Genomic DNA, 17,500 nt, shown 5'->3' with positions numbered 1-17,500 from the left:
AAACCCGACGCTGGCCCAGCGAATCGCCTTTCAGCTCCCTTCACTCCCGCCTGCCAAAAAGCACGGTCCTCTGTTGTCAATTAGGCCTTAAGTTCCCGACGAGTCGACATTTAATTGCTCGCCTAATGGCGCTTAATTAAGTTTAATATGAACGGGGCGCGCATTGCTTGCAGTGACGCGAGGAGGAAGTGAAAATAGATCGCGAGCAGAACTAATTGCGGTTTTTATTTCCGCGGAGACTCCTGTTGAGTGAGTGTGTGGGCAGTGAGTGTTTGGTGAGAGTGTGTACTGGCTGTAAACTGCTGAGCAGGGGGTGTCTTTGCTGACCTCCGCCGGTTCCCCCCCCCCCCCCCTCTCCTGTCCAGGCCAACCCCCCCGGCATCCTGGCCCTGCTGGATGAGGAGTGCTGGTTCCCCAAGGCCACCGACAAGTCGTTCGTGGAGAAGGTGGCCCAGGAGCTGGGCAACCACCCCAAATTCTACAAGCCCAAGAAGCTGAAGGACGAGGCTGACTTCTGCGTCATGCACTACGCCGGGAAGGTAACGGGCGGGAGAGGGGTCGTTACGCGGGGGGGAGAGGGGTCCTTACGTGGGGGGGAGAGAGGGGTCCCTACGTGGGGGACAGAGAGGGGTCCTTACACAGGGAAGAAAAGAAGAGGGGTCGTTACGCACTAAGATGATACAACTCTGTAGCAACTCCATGTCCGCTAGCCCTTTAAGGTGTGAGGTCACAGTTGTGTGAATAGAATGTTCTTAACTGAACATTCCAGTGCTGATGATGTAACAATCGCTCCTCTGCTGGCAATCGAAAGCAAGTGTGTGTGAATAGAACACCAACTTGGAATTTTGGAAAAACATTCTGAAGTAAATACATAAATAAATAAATAAATAAATAAAACCCCTATTATTGTTAATTCCCTGTGAGAAATGAGTTTTAAAGGCCAGCTGTGTGTAAAAAAAATAAATAAAAAAAAGGAACATTAGCGGCTTGGCTTCCACCCAAGCCCAATTTTTCCACAGCCTCCATCAAGGTACTCAGAAGCGAAACGGGGGGGGGAGGGAGGGAGGGAGGGAGGAGAGTGACACTGGAAGGGACATCAGGGTTGAGGGCTGGAGGAGATGACCTTTGACCCTTTGCCCCTCTCCATAGGTGGACTACAAGGCCGACACATGGCTGATGAAGAACATGGACCCCCTGAACGACAACGTGGCCACCCTGCTGAACCAGTCCTCTGACAAGTTTGTGTCCGAGCTGTGGAAGGATGGTGAGCTCTTTATGCTCCTAACTACTGCTCAGTTATTTTCTTTAAGAAATGCAAAAGGTTCATTAATTCAGCAGTTATTCACCAGCCAGAAATGGGCTGTGAGAAGCTCTACAAGCTGTGTTATACAGTTGAATCTGTCAGGATAGTCGCTGTGTATTTCGGTTAAGTGTGTCAAATGTGTCCTGACTAACCGCAAACATGTGTTGTGGATATCCTGGGTGAATGGAGTCCATTTTCTCAGCTCTTTCGAAAATCAGAGCTCGTTTTCTGTTCTCTCCACAATGGTGCCGTCTCCATCTAAATCTCATTTCTTCCACCTGTGGCTGGTCTACTGTCTCTCTCTTTCTTTACGTCTTTACCTCTCCTGTCCCATCATCCTGTCCTTTCTCCTTTTCTCTCGCTCCCTGTCTCCTCTCCCTCCGTCCTCCTCCTCTCTCTTCCTCCTCTCTCCCTCTCTCCTCCCCCTCTCCCTCTCTCCTCTGCCCCACTCCTCCTCCTCTTTCTGTCTCCTCCCCCTCTCTCCTCTCCCCCACTCCTCCTCCTCTTTCTGTCTCCTCCCCCTCTCTCCTCTCCCCCACTCCTCCTCTTCCTCCTCCCTCTCTCCCCCTCTCCTCCTCCCCCTCTCCTCCTCCCTCTCTCCCCCTGCTCTCCTCCACTCCTCCTCCTCCCCCCCCCCTCTCCCTCCATCCCTCCTCTCTCAGAGGTGCAGAGTGGGCAGAGGGCGTATTTTTACCAGCGCTTCCCTCTGCTCCATGTGAACTCAGGTGACCGTTTCTCTCTTCTTTCTTCTGCTCCCCCTTTCTGTCCTTCCTTTCTTTTCCTCACTCCTCCGTTTCACCTCTCCCAGCTCCCACACTGCAAAACCCCCCCCCCAAAAAAATGTATTTTAGTCTTGTGTTTAGACATTTTTTTCAGTTGAGATTAATTGAATTGGTTATTTGAAACACAGGCTGGAGGTTGACGTTACTGGACGTGTTTGTTTTGAGAAGTTTTGCCTCATATTTAGGAAACGCCTACGCTGACAGTGATTTTAAACATCCCTACACATAATTTAAACATTTAGTCCAAATAAGCTCAACTGAAGGAAGCATGACTGTACTTCTTTTAAAACCTTATTTTTAATCCAGTTTTATTTGTATAGTGCTTTTCACCGAAGAGAGAGAGGGGAAATGCCAGCCCTAAGCCCCCAAATCGCACATGGGGTAAAATAACTCTACAGATGCATTTCTCTGCATTTTCACTTTTCTGATAAATAAGACAAAATGTTTGCCAATGAGGTGAAACGGTTGGACTCAATTCAAGGTTTACCAGGGAAAGTTTCATTTGATGAGCAAAGGGTACCAAAGTCAGCTAATATTTAATTACATTACATTTACATTAATGCCATTTGGCTGATACTTTTATCCAGAGTGATGTACAGTTGATTAGACTAAGCAGGAGACAATCCTCCCCTGGAGCAATACAGGGTTATGGGCCTTGCTCAAGGGCCCAACGGCTGTGCAAAGTCTTGGTCTCGATACAAGACTAAAACACTTAAGTTTGAAGCCTTTTTGCAGTGTATCTTTCTCTCAGTGCTTTGTTGTCAAGCCTTTGGCTACATCCTGTTGTTCTTTCTCTCTCCCTCTCCCTCTCTCTCATTCTCATTCCCTCTCTTTCTCTGGTTTTTTTCCATTCGTTCCTGCGTTAGCCTCTCCTGTCCTCTCTCCGTAGACGTTCAAATGTGCAAATGTTCTCTGTACTTATTTGAACTGTTTAATGAATGAGTTTGCCTACTTCTCCCCTCCAGCCCTCTGCACATTGGAGCCAGCTGTTCCCCCCTCTCTCTCTCTCTCTCACTCAAACCCTCCTTCTCTCCCTCTGCATAATAGTGTGGTTTGGGGCCCCCTGCTGTTGGTCAGTGGTACTGCAGAAACGGGTATCTACTGCATGGGTGTGACTCTTGTTCTCACTACATAAACACACACACACAGAGAGTGTGGCCACCGCACAGACGTGCTGATGTGATGGTGTGATGATCCACAGTGGGTGCCGTGTACATTCAGTGTGTTCAGTGACTGCTCAGGTGTCCCATTTTCACCTCCTGGGACGCCATGTCCTCTGACATGCCCATAGTAACCGTTTCCATGTGTTTACATGCGTAGTGTATGCTCCAGGTAACGTTCCATCTCCATTCACACGTGTACCAATGCATGCTTGAGTGGAATCCATGTGCACGGAGGGGGGCGGAAAGTCCTGGTCCAGAAAGTAAAAGTCCTCCCCAGTGTTTAGTTTCGGTCGCCCGCGTTTGCGGCTGAGCACCGGAGGAGGTGGGATGTTAATGAGTCAATGGGTGGGGGAACACACGGGCAGGACTTTTACCTGGCGTCTGACCCCGGACTCTCCCGCTCCGCGTGTACACGTGACTGGAACTGGACCCTTGGAGTGAGCACACACACACAGACACGTACGTGTACACACACACACAAACACACACCCGCTGTCACTCTTTCACAGACCACCCCTCTCACTGCATCCGATTGGCTCGGTGTGCTGTGTGACTCCGCCCCTTCCCCTCACGTCACTCCCATCGTTTCCTGTCTCTCTCTGCCTTCCTCTTCCCTCTCCCCGTCCTCCTCCTCCTCCTCCTCCCCCTCTCCCCGTTTGTTCTCTCGAGCGTCTCCGTTTGCCTCCTTTGAAGGGAGGAGCGGATGGAATTTGAGGTTTGGCTGTTCACAAGCATCTCCGCCCCTCACATTATTTTGTGCCTCCCCTCCTCCTCCTCCTCCTCCCTCCCTCCCCTCCTCCTCCTCATCAGTGGACCGCATCGTGGGCCTGGAGAAAGTGGTGGGCATGTCAGAGTCGATGCCGGGAGCGTTTAAGACGCGGAAGGGCATGTTCCGCACGGTGGGGCAGCTGTACAAGGAGCAGCTGGCCAAGCTGATGGCCACACTCCGCAACACCAACCCCAACTTCGTGCGCTGCATCATCCCCAACCACGAGAAGAAGGTGCGTGCGTGGCCTCCAATCCCGCTACAGCCCCGAGAAACATTTTATCTGATCCCTACAGGCCTTTATCTCATACCTACGGGCCTTAATCTGATGGGCCTTTATCTGATGCCTACAGGCCTTAATCTGATGCCTACAGGTCTTTATCTGATCCCTACAGGCCTTTATCTCATACCTACGGGCCTTAATCTGATGGGCCTTTATCTGATGCCTACAGGCCTTAATCTGATGCCTACAGGTCTTTATCTGGTGCCTACAGGTCTTTATCTGGTGCCTACAGGTCTTTATCTGGTGCCTACAGGTCTTTATCTCATGCCTACAGGTCTTTATCTCATGCCTACAGGCCTTTTAATGATTACGGATGATAGATTACGGATGATAGACTACTCCCAAAGGCAACTTCTGCTACAGTTCTACAATCATGGTGCTTGTAGTAATTTTGGTGGTAGAAAACTTAATATACAATATCAATATTATACAATATAAATAATTTCAACTGTGAAAATGGTAGCTTTCTCAAGTGATCTCTGATGGATAATGGCAGTAAAGCATGTTGTGGTTGTGCCTTCATCTTTAACTCTGCCCCCTTCTGGTGGTAAGTAAGAGTTTGCTTTCACGTCATGGACTCCATATCCCATAACCCACCTCTCCTGCCGGCCTCAGGCGGGTAAGCTGGACCCCCACCTGGTCCTGGATCAGCTGAGGTGTAACGGTGTTCTGGAGGGGATCCGCATCTGCAGACAGGGCTTCCCCAACCGCATCGTCTTCCAGGAGTTCAGGCAGAGGTACTGACCCGCACCGCTCCAACAGAGAGCATCCTGGGATTTTAACCCCGGCCTCTCGCTCGCCCCAACATGTTTCTGCTCCGCTAAAGATTAAATTCCTTTCAGAATCAGAACCCTTTTTTTACTGGCCAAGTGTACTCTCTCTCTCTCTCTCTCTCTCTCTCACACACGCGCACACATGGACTTGGACTCCAGAACGGTGCCTTACGTATGCCAAGCAAAAAACACAAGATAATAAATATAAAATAGGTTAATACAAATAGACAGACATTTTTTCTTTAGAATTTGAGGGTTGTGTTGCCAGAGTGTCGTCATGGTAACCTGTTACCATGCCTTCGCTTTCCTGCACCTCGCCGTGCTTCCCTCTCGCGATTTAGCCGATCGATCCTCTCCATTCACGCCCCAAATTCGTCACCCCTCCAGTGTCCCGTGTTCCCCGTTCCGTTTTACCTCTGCGGAGGCGGGCTTTTTCGGCCGTCCGCATCGAGTGTGCCCGCGTCCGTACGGCAAACGGGAGCTGGAGCAGCGCTAGCATCTGCTATGTGAGGTACATGTGAGTCCAACGGCTCTGTCAGGGGGTTTTTCATCTCGGTCTATCTGACCAACGTTCACTGAGGAGGAAGGAGAACGTTCATGAAAAAACACTTTGTTGTGAAAATGCACAGGTGTTCTCATTTTATACCTTTTATACCTTTTTCAGAATATATATATACTTTAAGACGTGTTCGTATGCTTATGAAGAGATGGCTAAATTGAGGGGACAAAGTGAATCCTGATTCCGGTGTGTCTAACGCCGCTGGCTGTGGTCTGCTCCTGCTTAACAGAGCAGTGCCACTGTGGCATTACCCTCTTAAAAACAGTGCTAATAACAGTCATAAACTCACTGGGATTAAACCAGGGCAGCTGCATGCTGTGGAATGAAGCTGGCTGTACAATTATCTCACTCCAATTACAGGGAGCTGCCGGTTATTTCAGCAGGTTCAAAGGGGGTTGCATTAGGGGCGCAGCTAATTTAATTGTGACATAAACACGTAATATCCATCTAATGAATGTGTTAAATGTCTCGCGTCGCCGTGGAGACGGCGTGTTTCTGCGTTTGGTTTTGAAGTGCCTGATGCCTTTGGCTGTTTGATCTGTTGGGCCTCTATTCTGGTTCACGCTTGAGCCCTGCTTTACCCAGCTGCAGTATTGTGTGTTTAGTCACATGTGTGTTTAGTCGCATGTTGTGTGTTTAGTCGCATGTTGTGTGTTTAGTCGCATGTTGTGCGTTTAGTCGCATGTTGTGCGTTTAGTCGCATGTTGTGTGTTTAGTCACGTTGTATTGTTTAGTCATGCGTTGCGTGTTTGTAACACGAAGGACTGCTTGGAGCCCTGCTGTGTGTAAAGGACAGAGCTCCATCTCATGGGATTTGTAATAAAGCCAGGTGTCAGTTGCACAAACGCACTGAGCTGAGCTTTAGTCTTTCCTGCCCTCTTACTCTCTGAATTAAAATGGCCGACCTCACAGAACAAAGAGAGAGGCACCTGCTGCCTTGGATGGAATGGTGAAGTTGGGCAATAAAAACTTTGGTGTTAATTTAACCTTAACCACACTGGCTTCTGGTTTGACTGACCTCTACAGTCGTCTCCTGATTTGATACTCGTGCCCGTATTTGGCTGCAGTGTGACCAAGGCCTTTAGGTGCACTGGTTAGTCAAAATGTCAGTTGAAGCAAGATGTATGCGATTTAAAACTAGCATCAGAAAGTGCTGAGATGTATTTTCTGAGGTGACCAGTGTTTGGTGGCGTTTGGTTGTCTCACGTTTGTGGTTTTCCGTTCTCAGGTACGAGATCCTCACGCCTAACTCCATTCCTAAGGGCTTCATGGATGGGAAACAGGCCTGTGTGCTCATGGTAAGGCTCCGGACCGTGCCACTTTCACGTTCTTTTGCTTCCTTTATTCTTTCTTTATTCTTTATTCTATTTGTCCATTTATATATTTTAGCACTTTTTTTAGCTTCTTTAGCTTTTATTAAAAACTATCCTGATTGTAGTCAACCGAATTACATGGAAAGAACTTTGAACTGCGTTTGCTTGTATGAAAAGTGATGATACAAATACAATTTGATTGATTAATGATTGATTGCTTGTGCTTGACCTCTGTTAGATCAAGGCCCTGGAGCTGGACCCCAACCTGTACCGGATTGGGCAGAGTAAAGTGTTCTTCCGGGCCGGGGTTCTGGCCCACCTGGAGGAGGAGAGGGACATGAAGATCACCGACGTTATCATCAGCTTCCAGGCCTGGTGCCGTGGCTACGTTGCCCGAAAGTACGTCCTGTCCCACCCCGCCCCGTCCTGCCCTGCCCCCTCCCGCCCCCATCATCCACGCGACCCTCAACCCCCAAATCTGTACACCTCCAAACCAATCCCCCGTGTGTTAATGGCAGCTTAGTGCTTTCAGTTTTTACTAGTTATGAGTTCACGTACACAGCTGAAATGTGTGTTTACTTACAGCTCCTAGTTATAGTAGCATCCACAGCTAAAATGTCTGTTGTCACTCAGCGCTCCTAGTTGGCGTCCACAGCTAAAGTGTGTGTTTTCACTAGCCGCTCCTAGTTAGCATCCACAGCTAATGTAAGTGATGTTACATGCTGCTTCTAGTTAGCGTCCACAGCTAAAGTGTGTTTTCACTAGCCACTCTTAGTTAGCGTCCACAGCTAACACGACTGTTGTTACTAGCTGCTCCGAGTTAGCATCCACAGCTAACATGACTGTTGCTACTAGCCGCTCCTAGTTAGCGTCCACACCTAACATGACTGTTACTTTACTGCCTCTCCACCCTCCCGCCAGGGCCTTCGCGAAGAGGCAGCAGCAGCTGACAGCCATGAAGGTGATCCAGAGGAACTGTGCCGCGTACCTGAAACTCCGCAACTGGCAGTGGTGGAGACTCTTCACTAAGGTGAGAACACCCAGACCCCCCTCCCCTTAGGCTCCTGTGTGTGTGTGTGTGTGTGTGTGTGTGTGTGTGTGTGTGTGTGTGTGTGTGTGTGTGTGTGTGTGTGTGTGCGTGTGATCCGTTTGGGTTTGCGTGGATGCTCTTCGGTCTGTGTGATGCACCCTGATCAAACCAGCCCGTAGCCTAGTGGTTAAGCCACACGGCTGGCGCCCGGAAGGTTTAGTGGCTCAATCACCCGGTGTAGCCACGATAAGAACTTACACGGCTGCTTGGGCCGTTGAGCAAAGGCCCTTAACCCCGCATCGCTCCAGAAGGGGAAGATTGTCCCCTGCTTAGTCTAATCAACTGTAATTGGCTCTGGTGATGTAATGTAACTGTATTGCGCCCGCAGGTGAAGCCCCTGCTGCAGGTGAGCCGCCAGGAGGACGAGATGGCGGTGAAGGACAACGAGCTGAAGGCCACGCGGGAGAGGCAGCAGCACACAGAGACGCAGCTGCAGGAGATGGAGTGCAAGCAGCAGCAGGTGTGTATTACCCAGCATGCAGCGCTGCCTCTCCCCGACCACTCCCCTGTACGCCCAGTATTACCCAGACTAGCAGTGCTGCCTCTCCCCTCTACACCCAGTATTACCCAGACTAGCAGTGCTGCCTCTCCCCTCTACACCCAGTATTACCCAGACTAGCAGTGCTGCCTCTCCCCTCTACACCCAATATTACCCAGACTAGCAGTGCTGCCTCTCCCCTCTACACCCAGTATTACCCAGTCTAGCAGTGCTGCCTCTCCCCTCTACACCCAGTATTGCCCAGACTAGCAGTGCTGCCTCTCCCCTCTACACCCAGTATTACCCAGACTAGCAGTGCTGCCTCTCCCCGGTACACCCAGTATTACCCAGACTCGCAGTGCTGCCTCTCCCCTGTACAGAAGGGCCCTGCCGTTAGTTTCAGGGGTAGTGGGTGTTGTCACAATTCAATTTCAGTTCAATTTATTTTTCTAGCACCTTCTGTTACTTTCGGTGGTGTGGTGGTTACCACTGTTGCCTTGCAAGAAGGAGGTTCTGGGTTAGACACTGGCCTCAGAACTGTAGTTGGTCCCCGGGTGCTGCACTGTGGCTGCCCACTGCCCCCCAAATAACTAGGATGCGTCAAATGCAGAGGACAAATTACCCCACGGGGTTCAATAAAGTATATCTTTCTTTCTTTGCTTTGGTTAAAAGAGGGGGGAGATGTTGAAAGTTTAGGCGGAAAAGGATGGTATTACAGGCATACTTCGGGTGGTAATGAAGCAGTCAGCACAGGGTGGTTTATTGGCAGGATGGAGTTTGACCCCCCCCGGTCCTTTCCCCCGGTCTTTTCCCCCCCCCCCCCACAGCTGACCGCGGAGAAGGTGGCCCTGCAGGAGCAGCTGCAGGCCGAGACGGAGCTCTGCGCGGAGGCCGAGGAGATGCGCTGCCGCCTGGCCGCCAGGAAGCAGGAGCTGGAGGAGATCCTGCACGACCTGGAGGCGCGCGTGGAGGAGGAGGAGGAGCGCGTCAGCCACCTGCAGACCGACAAGAAGAAGATGCAGCAGAACATCACGGTGAGGTCCTCCTCCTCGGCTCCCCAGGTTGGAGTTGGAAGCTGGAGCTGTCGGACGTTTCCCCTTTCCGCAAGTCGTACGTTTTGCGTGTGCCGTACACGTTGAGCGCGGAGTCGGCCCCGGCGTGGACTGAGGGAGAGCACTTGCGTTGCGTGATTGACGTTCCAAAATCACTTGTTTATGTAGGCCTCTGATTCCAATGGCCAAGGTATTTCCGATATAAGATGGATGCCTATGGGACTGCCTTGTGACTCTGTTTACCTCCCCACCACCCCACCCCTGCAGGACCTGGAGCAGCAGCTGGATGAGGAAGAGGCTGCCCGGCAGAAGCTGCAGTTGGAGAAGGTCACCCTGGACGCCAAGATGAAGAAGAGCGAGGAGGACGTCATGGTGCTGGAAGACCAGAACCTAAAGCTCAACAAGGTGGGTTTGGCGTTGCGGCCGTTGGTCCGTCTCACCTGAAGGGGGGGGTGGAGGACGGGACGATTTGAGGAGTGTGGCGGCTTTGGGCTTGACGGGTGTCGCTCTCGTTCCTCAGGAGAAGAAGCTGATGGACGAGAGGATCTCCGAGTTCACCACCAACCTGGCCGAGGAGGAGGAGAAGTCCAAGAGTCTGCAGAAGCTGAAGAACAAGCACGAGGCCATGATCACCGACCTGGAGGGTGAGAGCCCCCCCGTCCTCGTGGCCTCGCCCGTCCGCGCCGTCGCTGACGCTTCAGAGACTCCTGACCGCCATTTTGTGCCCGTCCCCGACGCCCGGAAGCGCGTTCGAAATTATCGGCACCCAAACTAGTCGTGTGAGCAAGTCATTTGGGCCTAGTAATGAGAACGGCAATAAGAAGCAATAGCCAATGAGAGCGTGAGAGGACACCAGGGAGACGGGGTGTTCAGTCAGGATCAGTGTTCGTCAAGATCCCTCCAGGTGAAAGCTGAGGGCTACGCAGTCTTGCCCACAGCACCAGACTCGTGTGAGTGCCCCTGTCCCTCTCGTCTTGCTGATTTTTGGCTCTCCCTCTCCTCTCCCTCTCCCTCTCCTCTCTCTTCTCTCTCCTCCCTCTCTCCAGACCGTCTGCGGCGGGAGGAGAAGCAGCGTCAGGAGCTGGAGAAGAACCGGCGCAAGCTGGAGGGCGACTACACCGATGTGCACGACCAGATCGCCGAGCTGCAGGCCCAGATCGCCGAGCTCCGCGCCCAGCTAGCCAAGAAGGAGGAGGAGCTCCAGGCTGCGCTGGTCAGGTGAGCTCCCGTCGCCTGGGCACCCAACTCACCTGGGACCCCTCCCTCACCTGTACCCCCACCTCCCCTGTACCTCCAATTCGCCTGGGTCCTCTTCCTCACCTGTACCCCCACCTCCCCTGCACCTCTAATTCACCTGGGTCCCCTTCCTCACCTGTACTCCCACCTTACCTGTACCTCCAATTCACCTGGGTCGTCTTCCTCACCTGTACTCCAACCTTACCTGTACCTCCAATTCGCCTGGGTCCCCTTCCTCACCTGTACTCCCACCTTACCTGTACCTCCAATTCGCCTGGGTCCCCTTCCTCACCTGTACCCCCACCTCCCCTGTTACTCCAATTCGCCTGGGTCCCCTTCCTCACCTGTACTCCCACCTTACCTGTACCTCCAATTCGCCTGGGTCCCCTTCCTCACCTGCACTCCCACCTTACCTGTACCTCCAATTCGCCTGGGTCCCCTTCCTCACCTGTACTCCCACCTTACCTGTACCTCCAATTCGCCTGGGTCCCCTTCCTCACCTGTTCCTCCAATTCGCCTGGGTCCTCTTCCTCACCTGTACTCCCACCTTACCTGTACCTCCAATTCCCCTGGGTCCCCTTCCTCACCTGTACTCCCACCTTACCTGTACCTCCAATTCGCCTGGGTCCTCTTCCTCACCTGTACCCCCCTCACCTGTACCCCGCACCTCGCATGGGTCCCCTATCTTACCTGTACCGGTCTTTAGAGACTGGCCACAAAGGGTGCTTGGAGATTAGGTTAAGACCATGTTAGTAAGGTTGTTTTATGAGCTTTGTATTTGTGTTTGTAGTTTATGAGTCGAGATTGACGTCCTATTTTAATCTACCTGTGGCTGAAATATGGTCCCGCTATCAACCTCTGCTCTGCCTTTAATAAAAGCCCCGTCCCGGTCCCCGTTCGACTCCGTTCCGTCGCCCGTCTCGTTCGGGGGCGACTTTGCGACGGTTTAAGTAAAGTGACCGAACCCCCCGTCCCCAGGGTGGAAGAGGAGGCGGCGCAGAAGAACCACGCCCAGAAGAAGATCCGGGAGCTGGAGGCGCAGCTGTCCGAGCTGCAGGAGGACCTGGAGCTGGAGCGGGCGGCCCGCGTCAAGGCCGAGAAGCACCGCCGCGACCTGGGCGAGGAGCTGGAGGCGCTGAAGACCGAGCTGGAGGACACGCTGGACTCCACCGCCGCCCAGCAGGAGCTCAGGTAGGGGGGCGCCGCCGTTTCCCCTCGCTCCGGGGCCCTACTGGGGCCGGGGCCAAGACCGAGACCCGGCCACGCCCAGGACTATAACGGGGACCGCGACCGCGACTATGACTCTATGTGATTATATGACTGTATGATTATGACTATGTGACTGACTATAACTACGACTATATAACTATGTGACTGTAACTATAACCATGACTATAATAGCCATGACCATGATTTTAACTGTAATTGTGACTGACTATATTACTATAACCATATAGCTATGGCCCTGACCATGACCATATGACTTTAATTATGACAGTGACCGTGACTATAACTATGACTTATAATGATGACTGACTATAACTAAAGGCGTGAGCATCCGCACTGAACAATAACTGTTCTGGAAATGGGCTTTTTGGCCATGTTAAACTTGACAACCTCAGAATCCATCCAAATTTACTGGGTTTCCCGTTTCATGCAGCAGGAAAAAAGGACAGTTGTGCCAGTGGTCCTCACTCCTGGTCCAGGAAAGCCGCAGGGCCGTGCCGTGTTTTGTTTTCACTAATATCAGCAACCAATCATGACCCGAGAAACCTGGTGAGGGGTGTTAACTGCGTAATTAACCGCTGTGATTGATTCAATTAAGTGCAATTAAGAGTAACGATGAAAACCAGCGCACCCTGCGGCTGTCCAGGACCAGGAGTGAGGACCACTGCTATAGGGCCTCCGGGGCAGAGTGAACAGCGCCCCCCCGCTCTCCCCCCCCCTTACAGGAGCAAGCGTGAGACTGAGGTGGCCCACCTGAAGAAGACTCTGGATGATGAAGCACGGGTGCACGAGCAGCAGGTGATGGAGATGAGGCAGAAACACGGCCAGGCCTTCGATGAACTCAACGAGCAGCTGGAGCAGGCCAAGAGGGTGAGCGTGCTGGGAACCGTAGTCCTACCACAATGCTGACGTTGTGGGAATTGTAGTTTTGTGGCCTGTAGCCTAGTGGCTATGGTGCTTGACTGTGACACCTGGAAGCTTGGTTGCCCATGCCTTATTGTCTAGCCACAATAAGATCGGTGCTGTCGTTTGGACCTTGAGCAAGGCCCCTAACCCCAACGTTGCTCCAGGGGAATATTGTCCCCTGCTTAGTCCGACTTGTAAGTCGCTTTGGATAAAAGCATCAGCTAAATAACTAATGTAATGTTGTCCCTAACTTCACCACCTATGTATTATGCCAGAAACTGGCGTTTCGGCTGGAACAAGCCAAATATCTTGTCCCTGGTTATGGGTATGGACTTTGTTTTGCACATCGCTCTGGATAAGAGAATCTGCCAAATGGCTGTAATGTAATGGAGACCAGGGTCGACATCCCTCAGGCTGGAGCAGATCTCATGTATCCCCCCCGCCCCCCGCGCCCCTCCAGAACAAGGTGTCGGTGGACAAGGCCAAGCAGGCCCTGGAGAGCGAGCGGAACGAGCTGGCCATCGAGCTGCAGGGGCTCATGCAGGGGAAGGGCGAGTCGGAGCACCGCAGGAAGAAGGCCGAGTCGCAGGTGCAGGAGCTGCAGGTCAAGTACGTCGAGAGCGAGAAGCAGCGCTGCGACCAGGCTGAGCGGCTGGCCAAGATACAGGTACGAGGGTGGGGTAAGAGGGTGGGGTAAGAGGGTGGGGTACGAGGGCATAGGGGTACGAGGGTGGGGTAAGAGGGTGGGGTACGAGGGCATAGGGGTACGAGGGTGGGGTAAGAGGGTGGGGTACGAGCGCATAGGGGTACGAGGGTGGGGTAAGAGGGTGGGGTACGAGGGCATAGGGGTACAAGGGTGGAGTAAGAGGGTGGGGTACGAGGGGGTATGAGGGTGGGGTAAGAGGGGGTATGAGGGTGTGGTATGAGGGTGGGGTACGTGGGGGTATGAGGGTGGGGTAAGGGTGGGGTACGAGGGGGTATGAGGGTGGGGTAAGGGTGGGGTACGAGGGGGTATGAGGGTGGGGTAAGGGTGGGGTACGAGGGGGTATGAGGGTGGGGTAAGAGGGGGTATGAGGGTGGGGTACGAGGGGGTATGAGGGTGGGGTAAGGGGGTATGAGGGTGGGGTACATGAGGGTGGGGTACGAGGGTGGGGTAAGAGGGTGGGGTACGAGGTGGTAAGAGGGTGGGGTATGAGGGTGGGGTATGAGGGTGGGGTAAGAGGGGGTATGAGGGTGGGGTACGAGGGGGTATGAGGGTGGGGTAAGAGGGGGTATGAGGGTGGGGTACGAGGGGGTATGAGGGTGGGGTAAGAGGGGGTATGAGGGTGGGGTACGAGGGGGTATGAGGGTGGGGTACATGAGGGTGGGGTAAGAGGGTACGAGGGTGGGGTATGAGGGGGTACGAGGGTGGGGTACATGAGGGTGGGGTAAGAGGGGGTAAGAGGGTGGGGTACATGAGGGTGGGGTATGAGGGGGTAAGAGGGTGGGTTAGGGGGCTACGAGCGCAGGGTAAGAGGGTATGAGTTTTAGGTGTGTGGTGGGAGCAGGGTGCGGTCGATAGGCTGCCTAAAATTTGGGGCTATTCTTGCCTGGCGTAGGGGAGAGTAGTGGTGTATGTTGGGGAGTTGTGGCATTGTGGCGGTATATACTGCGCGTACTGACTCTCCTCCCCCCACACACAGGCGGAGCTGGACAACGTGAGCGCGCTGCTGTGTGACGTGGAGGGGAAGTCCATCAAGGCCACCAAGGACTGCTCTATGGTGGAGTCTGCCCTGCAGGACGCTCAGGTGGGCACACACGCACACGCACGCACGCACACACACACACACACACACACACACACACACACACACACGCGCACACACACACACACACACACACACACACACGCGCACACACACACACACACACACACTCTTTTCTATTCCATGGGTCCAATCTGTGGTGCAGCAATTCAGTCCCAAGCCTCCACTGCCTGTGTCCAGTGACCACTGGCTTATTGGGGGGGGAACCCTGGATGACCCCCTCTCCCTCCTCTCTCCCCCTGCCCCCCTACAGGATCTGCTTCAGGAGGAGACGCGTCAGAAGCTCTCCTTCTCCACGCGGATGCGGCAGATGGAGGAAGAGCAGAACGGCCTGCGGGAGTCGCTGGAGGAAGAGGAGGAGGCGAAGAGGGCCGTGGAGAAGCAGCTGCTCACCGCGCAGGCCCAGGTACCTCGCCTCTCCCACCCAAACCAGGCACTCCCAAAAACCTCGCCCCCCTCTCCTGGCCTTGCCCCGCCCCCCCTATATCCCGGTATCACCCAACCCCTGACCAGACCAACGAATAAATTCAAGAAACATAAAAACATTTTTAAAAAACATTTCTTAGACAGACTGGCTCGACAGTCTTCGATGTCACGCCCTTTCCCTCTTTCCTGCCGTCGCTTGGCCAGGAGGGTGCCGCGTGTCGGCGAACAAGACTGCCCTCTTACCCCACTGTGCACCCCCCTCCACCCTCTCCTCTCCTCTCCTCTCCTCTCCTCTCCTCTCTCCCCCCCCCCCCCCCCCCCGCTCCCGTAGGTGGCGGAGATGAAGAAGAAGATGGAGCAGGAGGCCTGCAGCCTGGAGTCGGCCGAGGAGGGCAGGAAGAGGATGCAGCGGGAAGTGGAGTCCAGCAACCAGCGGCTGGAAGAGAAGGCGGCCGCCTTCGACAAGATGGAGAAGACCAAGAACCGGCTGCAGCAGGAGCTGGACGACCTGATGGTGGACCAGGACCACCTGCGGCAGATCGTCTCCAACCTGGAGAAGAAGCAGAAGAAGTTTGACCAGGTGAGCCTGCTGTGCCGTGTGTTTAGACCGGGGGCTTGGCCGTCGGGTGTGGGCGGGGCGGGGCGGGGCAGGCAGGCAGCCTCACCTTGGTGTGGTGGGTAGGGATGATGGGAGATGAAGTCGCACGGGTCCCCTTAATGGCTGGAAACTACGTCTTGTTTGATCTAATCACGGATTTACTTATTTATGGTAAACGATTGGTTCAAGTCGGTGAGTTGCTATTGGCAACAAACGTCTGCCCATTCTGTAGTCCCATTTTCCCATTAATTGACGACAAATGCACTTAAGTGGTTCAGTGCAGAGGTGCAGTTTTACAGGGGAGTTGCCATGTGCCTTTGAGTTTCAATGTACTTGCTATATCTGCACAATGTAGTATATCTGTAGATAGTTCTTCAGAGCAATTTTCTGGTTTGGAGAACAACATTTTCGACATTTCAACATTTAGGAGTTTGGCAGAGAGCAGAGACAATGCCGTCGTTTAAATCAGGAAGCATCTGCCCCTTTCGTACAGAGTAACCCCTCTCCTCTCTCCTCCCCTCCTCTCCTCTCTCCTCTCTCTCCTCCCCTCTCCTCCCCTCTCCTCCCCTCTCCTCCCCCTCTCTCTCCTCCCCTCTCCTCCTCCTCTCCTCTCTCTCCTCCCCTCTCCTCCTCCTCTCCTCTCCTCCTGCCTCCCCTGCAGCTCCTGGCTGAGGAGAAGTGCATCTCGAGCCGCTACGCAGAGGAGCGGGACAGGGCGGAGGCGGAGGCGCGGGAGAAGGAGACGCGTGCCCTGGCGCTGGCCCGCGAGCTGGAGGGCCTCTCGGACCAGAAGGACGAGCTGGACCGCGCCAACAAGCTGCTCCGCGCCGAAATGGAGGACATGGTCTCCTCCAAGGATGACGTGGGCAAGAGCGTAAGGGCTTCCAGTTCCCCTGTGTCTGTCTGTTTGTCTGTCTGTGTCTCTGTCTGTGCCTCTTTCTCTGTGTGTGTCTGTCTGTGTGTCTGTCTGTCTGTCTGTCTGTGCCTCTTTCTCTGTGTGTCTTTCTCTGTCTGTGTCTCTCTCTCTCTCTCTCTCTCTCTGTCTGTCTCTCTGTCTCTCTGTCTCTCTGTCTCTCTGTCTCTCTCTCTCTCTCTCTCTCTCTCTGTCTGTCTCTGTGTGAGAGAGTGAGAGAGTGAGAGAGTGAGAGAGTGAGAGAGTGAGAGAGTGAGAGAGTGAGAGAGTGAGAGAGAGCCTCTTAGGCTCTGTGGATAACATACTTGATGTGCTACTTCGCTCCAATACCAACGTTTTTGTTTGCATTCCATTAACGCCACACCCTCTCTCTCTCCCTCTGCCCCCCTCCCTGCCCCCCTCCCTCTCTCCCCCTCCCTGCCCCTCTGCCCCTCTCCCTCTCTCTCCCTCTCTCTGCCCCCCTCCCTCTCTCCCCCTCCCTGTCCCCCTCCCTGCCCCTCTGCCCCCCTCCCGCTCCCTGCCCCCCTCCCCTCCCCTCTGCCCCTCCCCGCCCCTCCCTGCAGGTGCACGAGCTGGAGAAGTCTAAGCGCGCGATGGATCAGCAGCTGGAGGAGATGCGCACCCAGCTGGAGGAGCTGGAGGACGAGCTGCAGGCCACGGAGGACGCCAAGCTGCGCCTGGAGGTCAACATGCAGGCCATGAAGGCGCAGTACGAGAGGGACCTCCAGGGCCGCGACGAGATGGGCGAGGAGAAGAAGAAGCAGCTGGTCAAACAGGTACCGGGCCCCGACCTGCCTCTGCGGGGTGTCGGCTGTACCTGCCGTCAC

The 17,500-nt window shown here is 53.8% G+C and overlaps 1 protein-coding gene across 4 annotated transcripts in view; it reads left to right on the top strand.

The window, feature by feature from the left end:
- Window positions 1-17,500, top strand: part of LOC133114521 (myosin-9-like) — a 55,457-nt gene that overhangs the window by 31,315 nt on the left and 6,642 nt on the right. For all 4 annotated transcript variants that reach the window (XM_061224003.1, XM_061224002.1, XM_061224005.1 and 1 more), the window contains 20 exons: window positions 366-539; window positions 1,150-1,264; window positions 4,059-4,249; window positions 4,913-5,034; window positions 6,858-6,927; window positions 7,181-7,341; window positions 7,864-7,972; window positions 8,361-8,492; window positions 9,338-9,544; window positions 9,830-9,967; window positions 10,083-10,206; window positions 10,609-10,780; window positions 11,777-11,989; window positions 12,751-12,895; window positions 13,392-13,598; window positions 14,614-14,718; window positions 14,990-15,142; window positions 15,494-15,742; window positions 16,422-16,634; window positions 17,237-17,449. In XM_061224003.1, the coding sequence (XP_061079987.1) occupies window positions 366-539; window positions 1,150-1,264; window positions 4,059-4,249; window positions 4,913-5,034; window positions 6,858-6,927; window positions 7,181-7,341; window positions 7,864-7,972; window positions 8,361-8,492; window positions 9,338-9,544; window positions 9,830-9,967; window positions 10,083-10,206; window positions 10,609-10,780; window positions 11,777-11,989; window positions 12,751-12,895; window positions 13,392-13,598; window positions 14,614-14,718; window positions 14,990-15,142; window positions 15,494-15,742; window positions 16,422-16,634; window positions 17,237-17,449 (3,213 nt within the window). The remainder of the gene's footprint in view (window positions 1-365; window positions 540-1,149; window positions 1,265-4,058; window positions 4,250-4,912; window positions 5,035-6,857; window positions 6,928-7,180; window positions 7,342-7,863; window positions 7,973-8,360; window positions 8,493-9,337; window positions 9,545-9,829; window positions 9,968-10,082; window positions 10,207-10,608; window positions 10,781-11,776; window positions 11,990-12,750; window positions 12,896-13,391; window positions 13,599-14,613; window positions 14,719-14,989; window positions 15,143-15,493; window positions 15,743-16,421; window positions 16,635-17,236; window positions 17,450-17,500) is intronic.

Source organism: Conger conger, chromosome 16 (assembly GCF_963514075.1).
Source record: "Conger conger chromosome 16, fConCon1.1, whole genome shotgun sequence".
Classification (NCBI taxonomy): Eukaryota; Metazoa; Chordata; class Actinopteri; order Anguilliformes; family Congridae; genus Conger; species Conger conger.
Note: the sequence above shows the minus strand (reverse complement) of the source record. Positions and strands in the feature narration are given on the sequence as shown.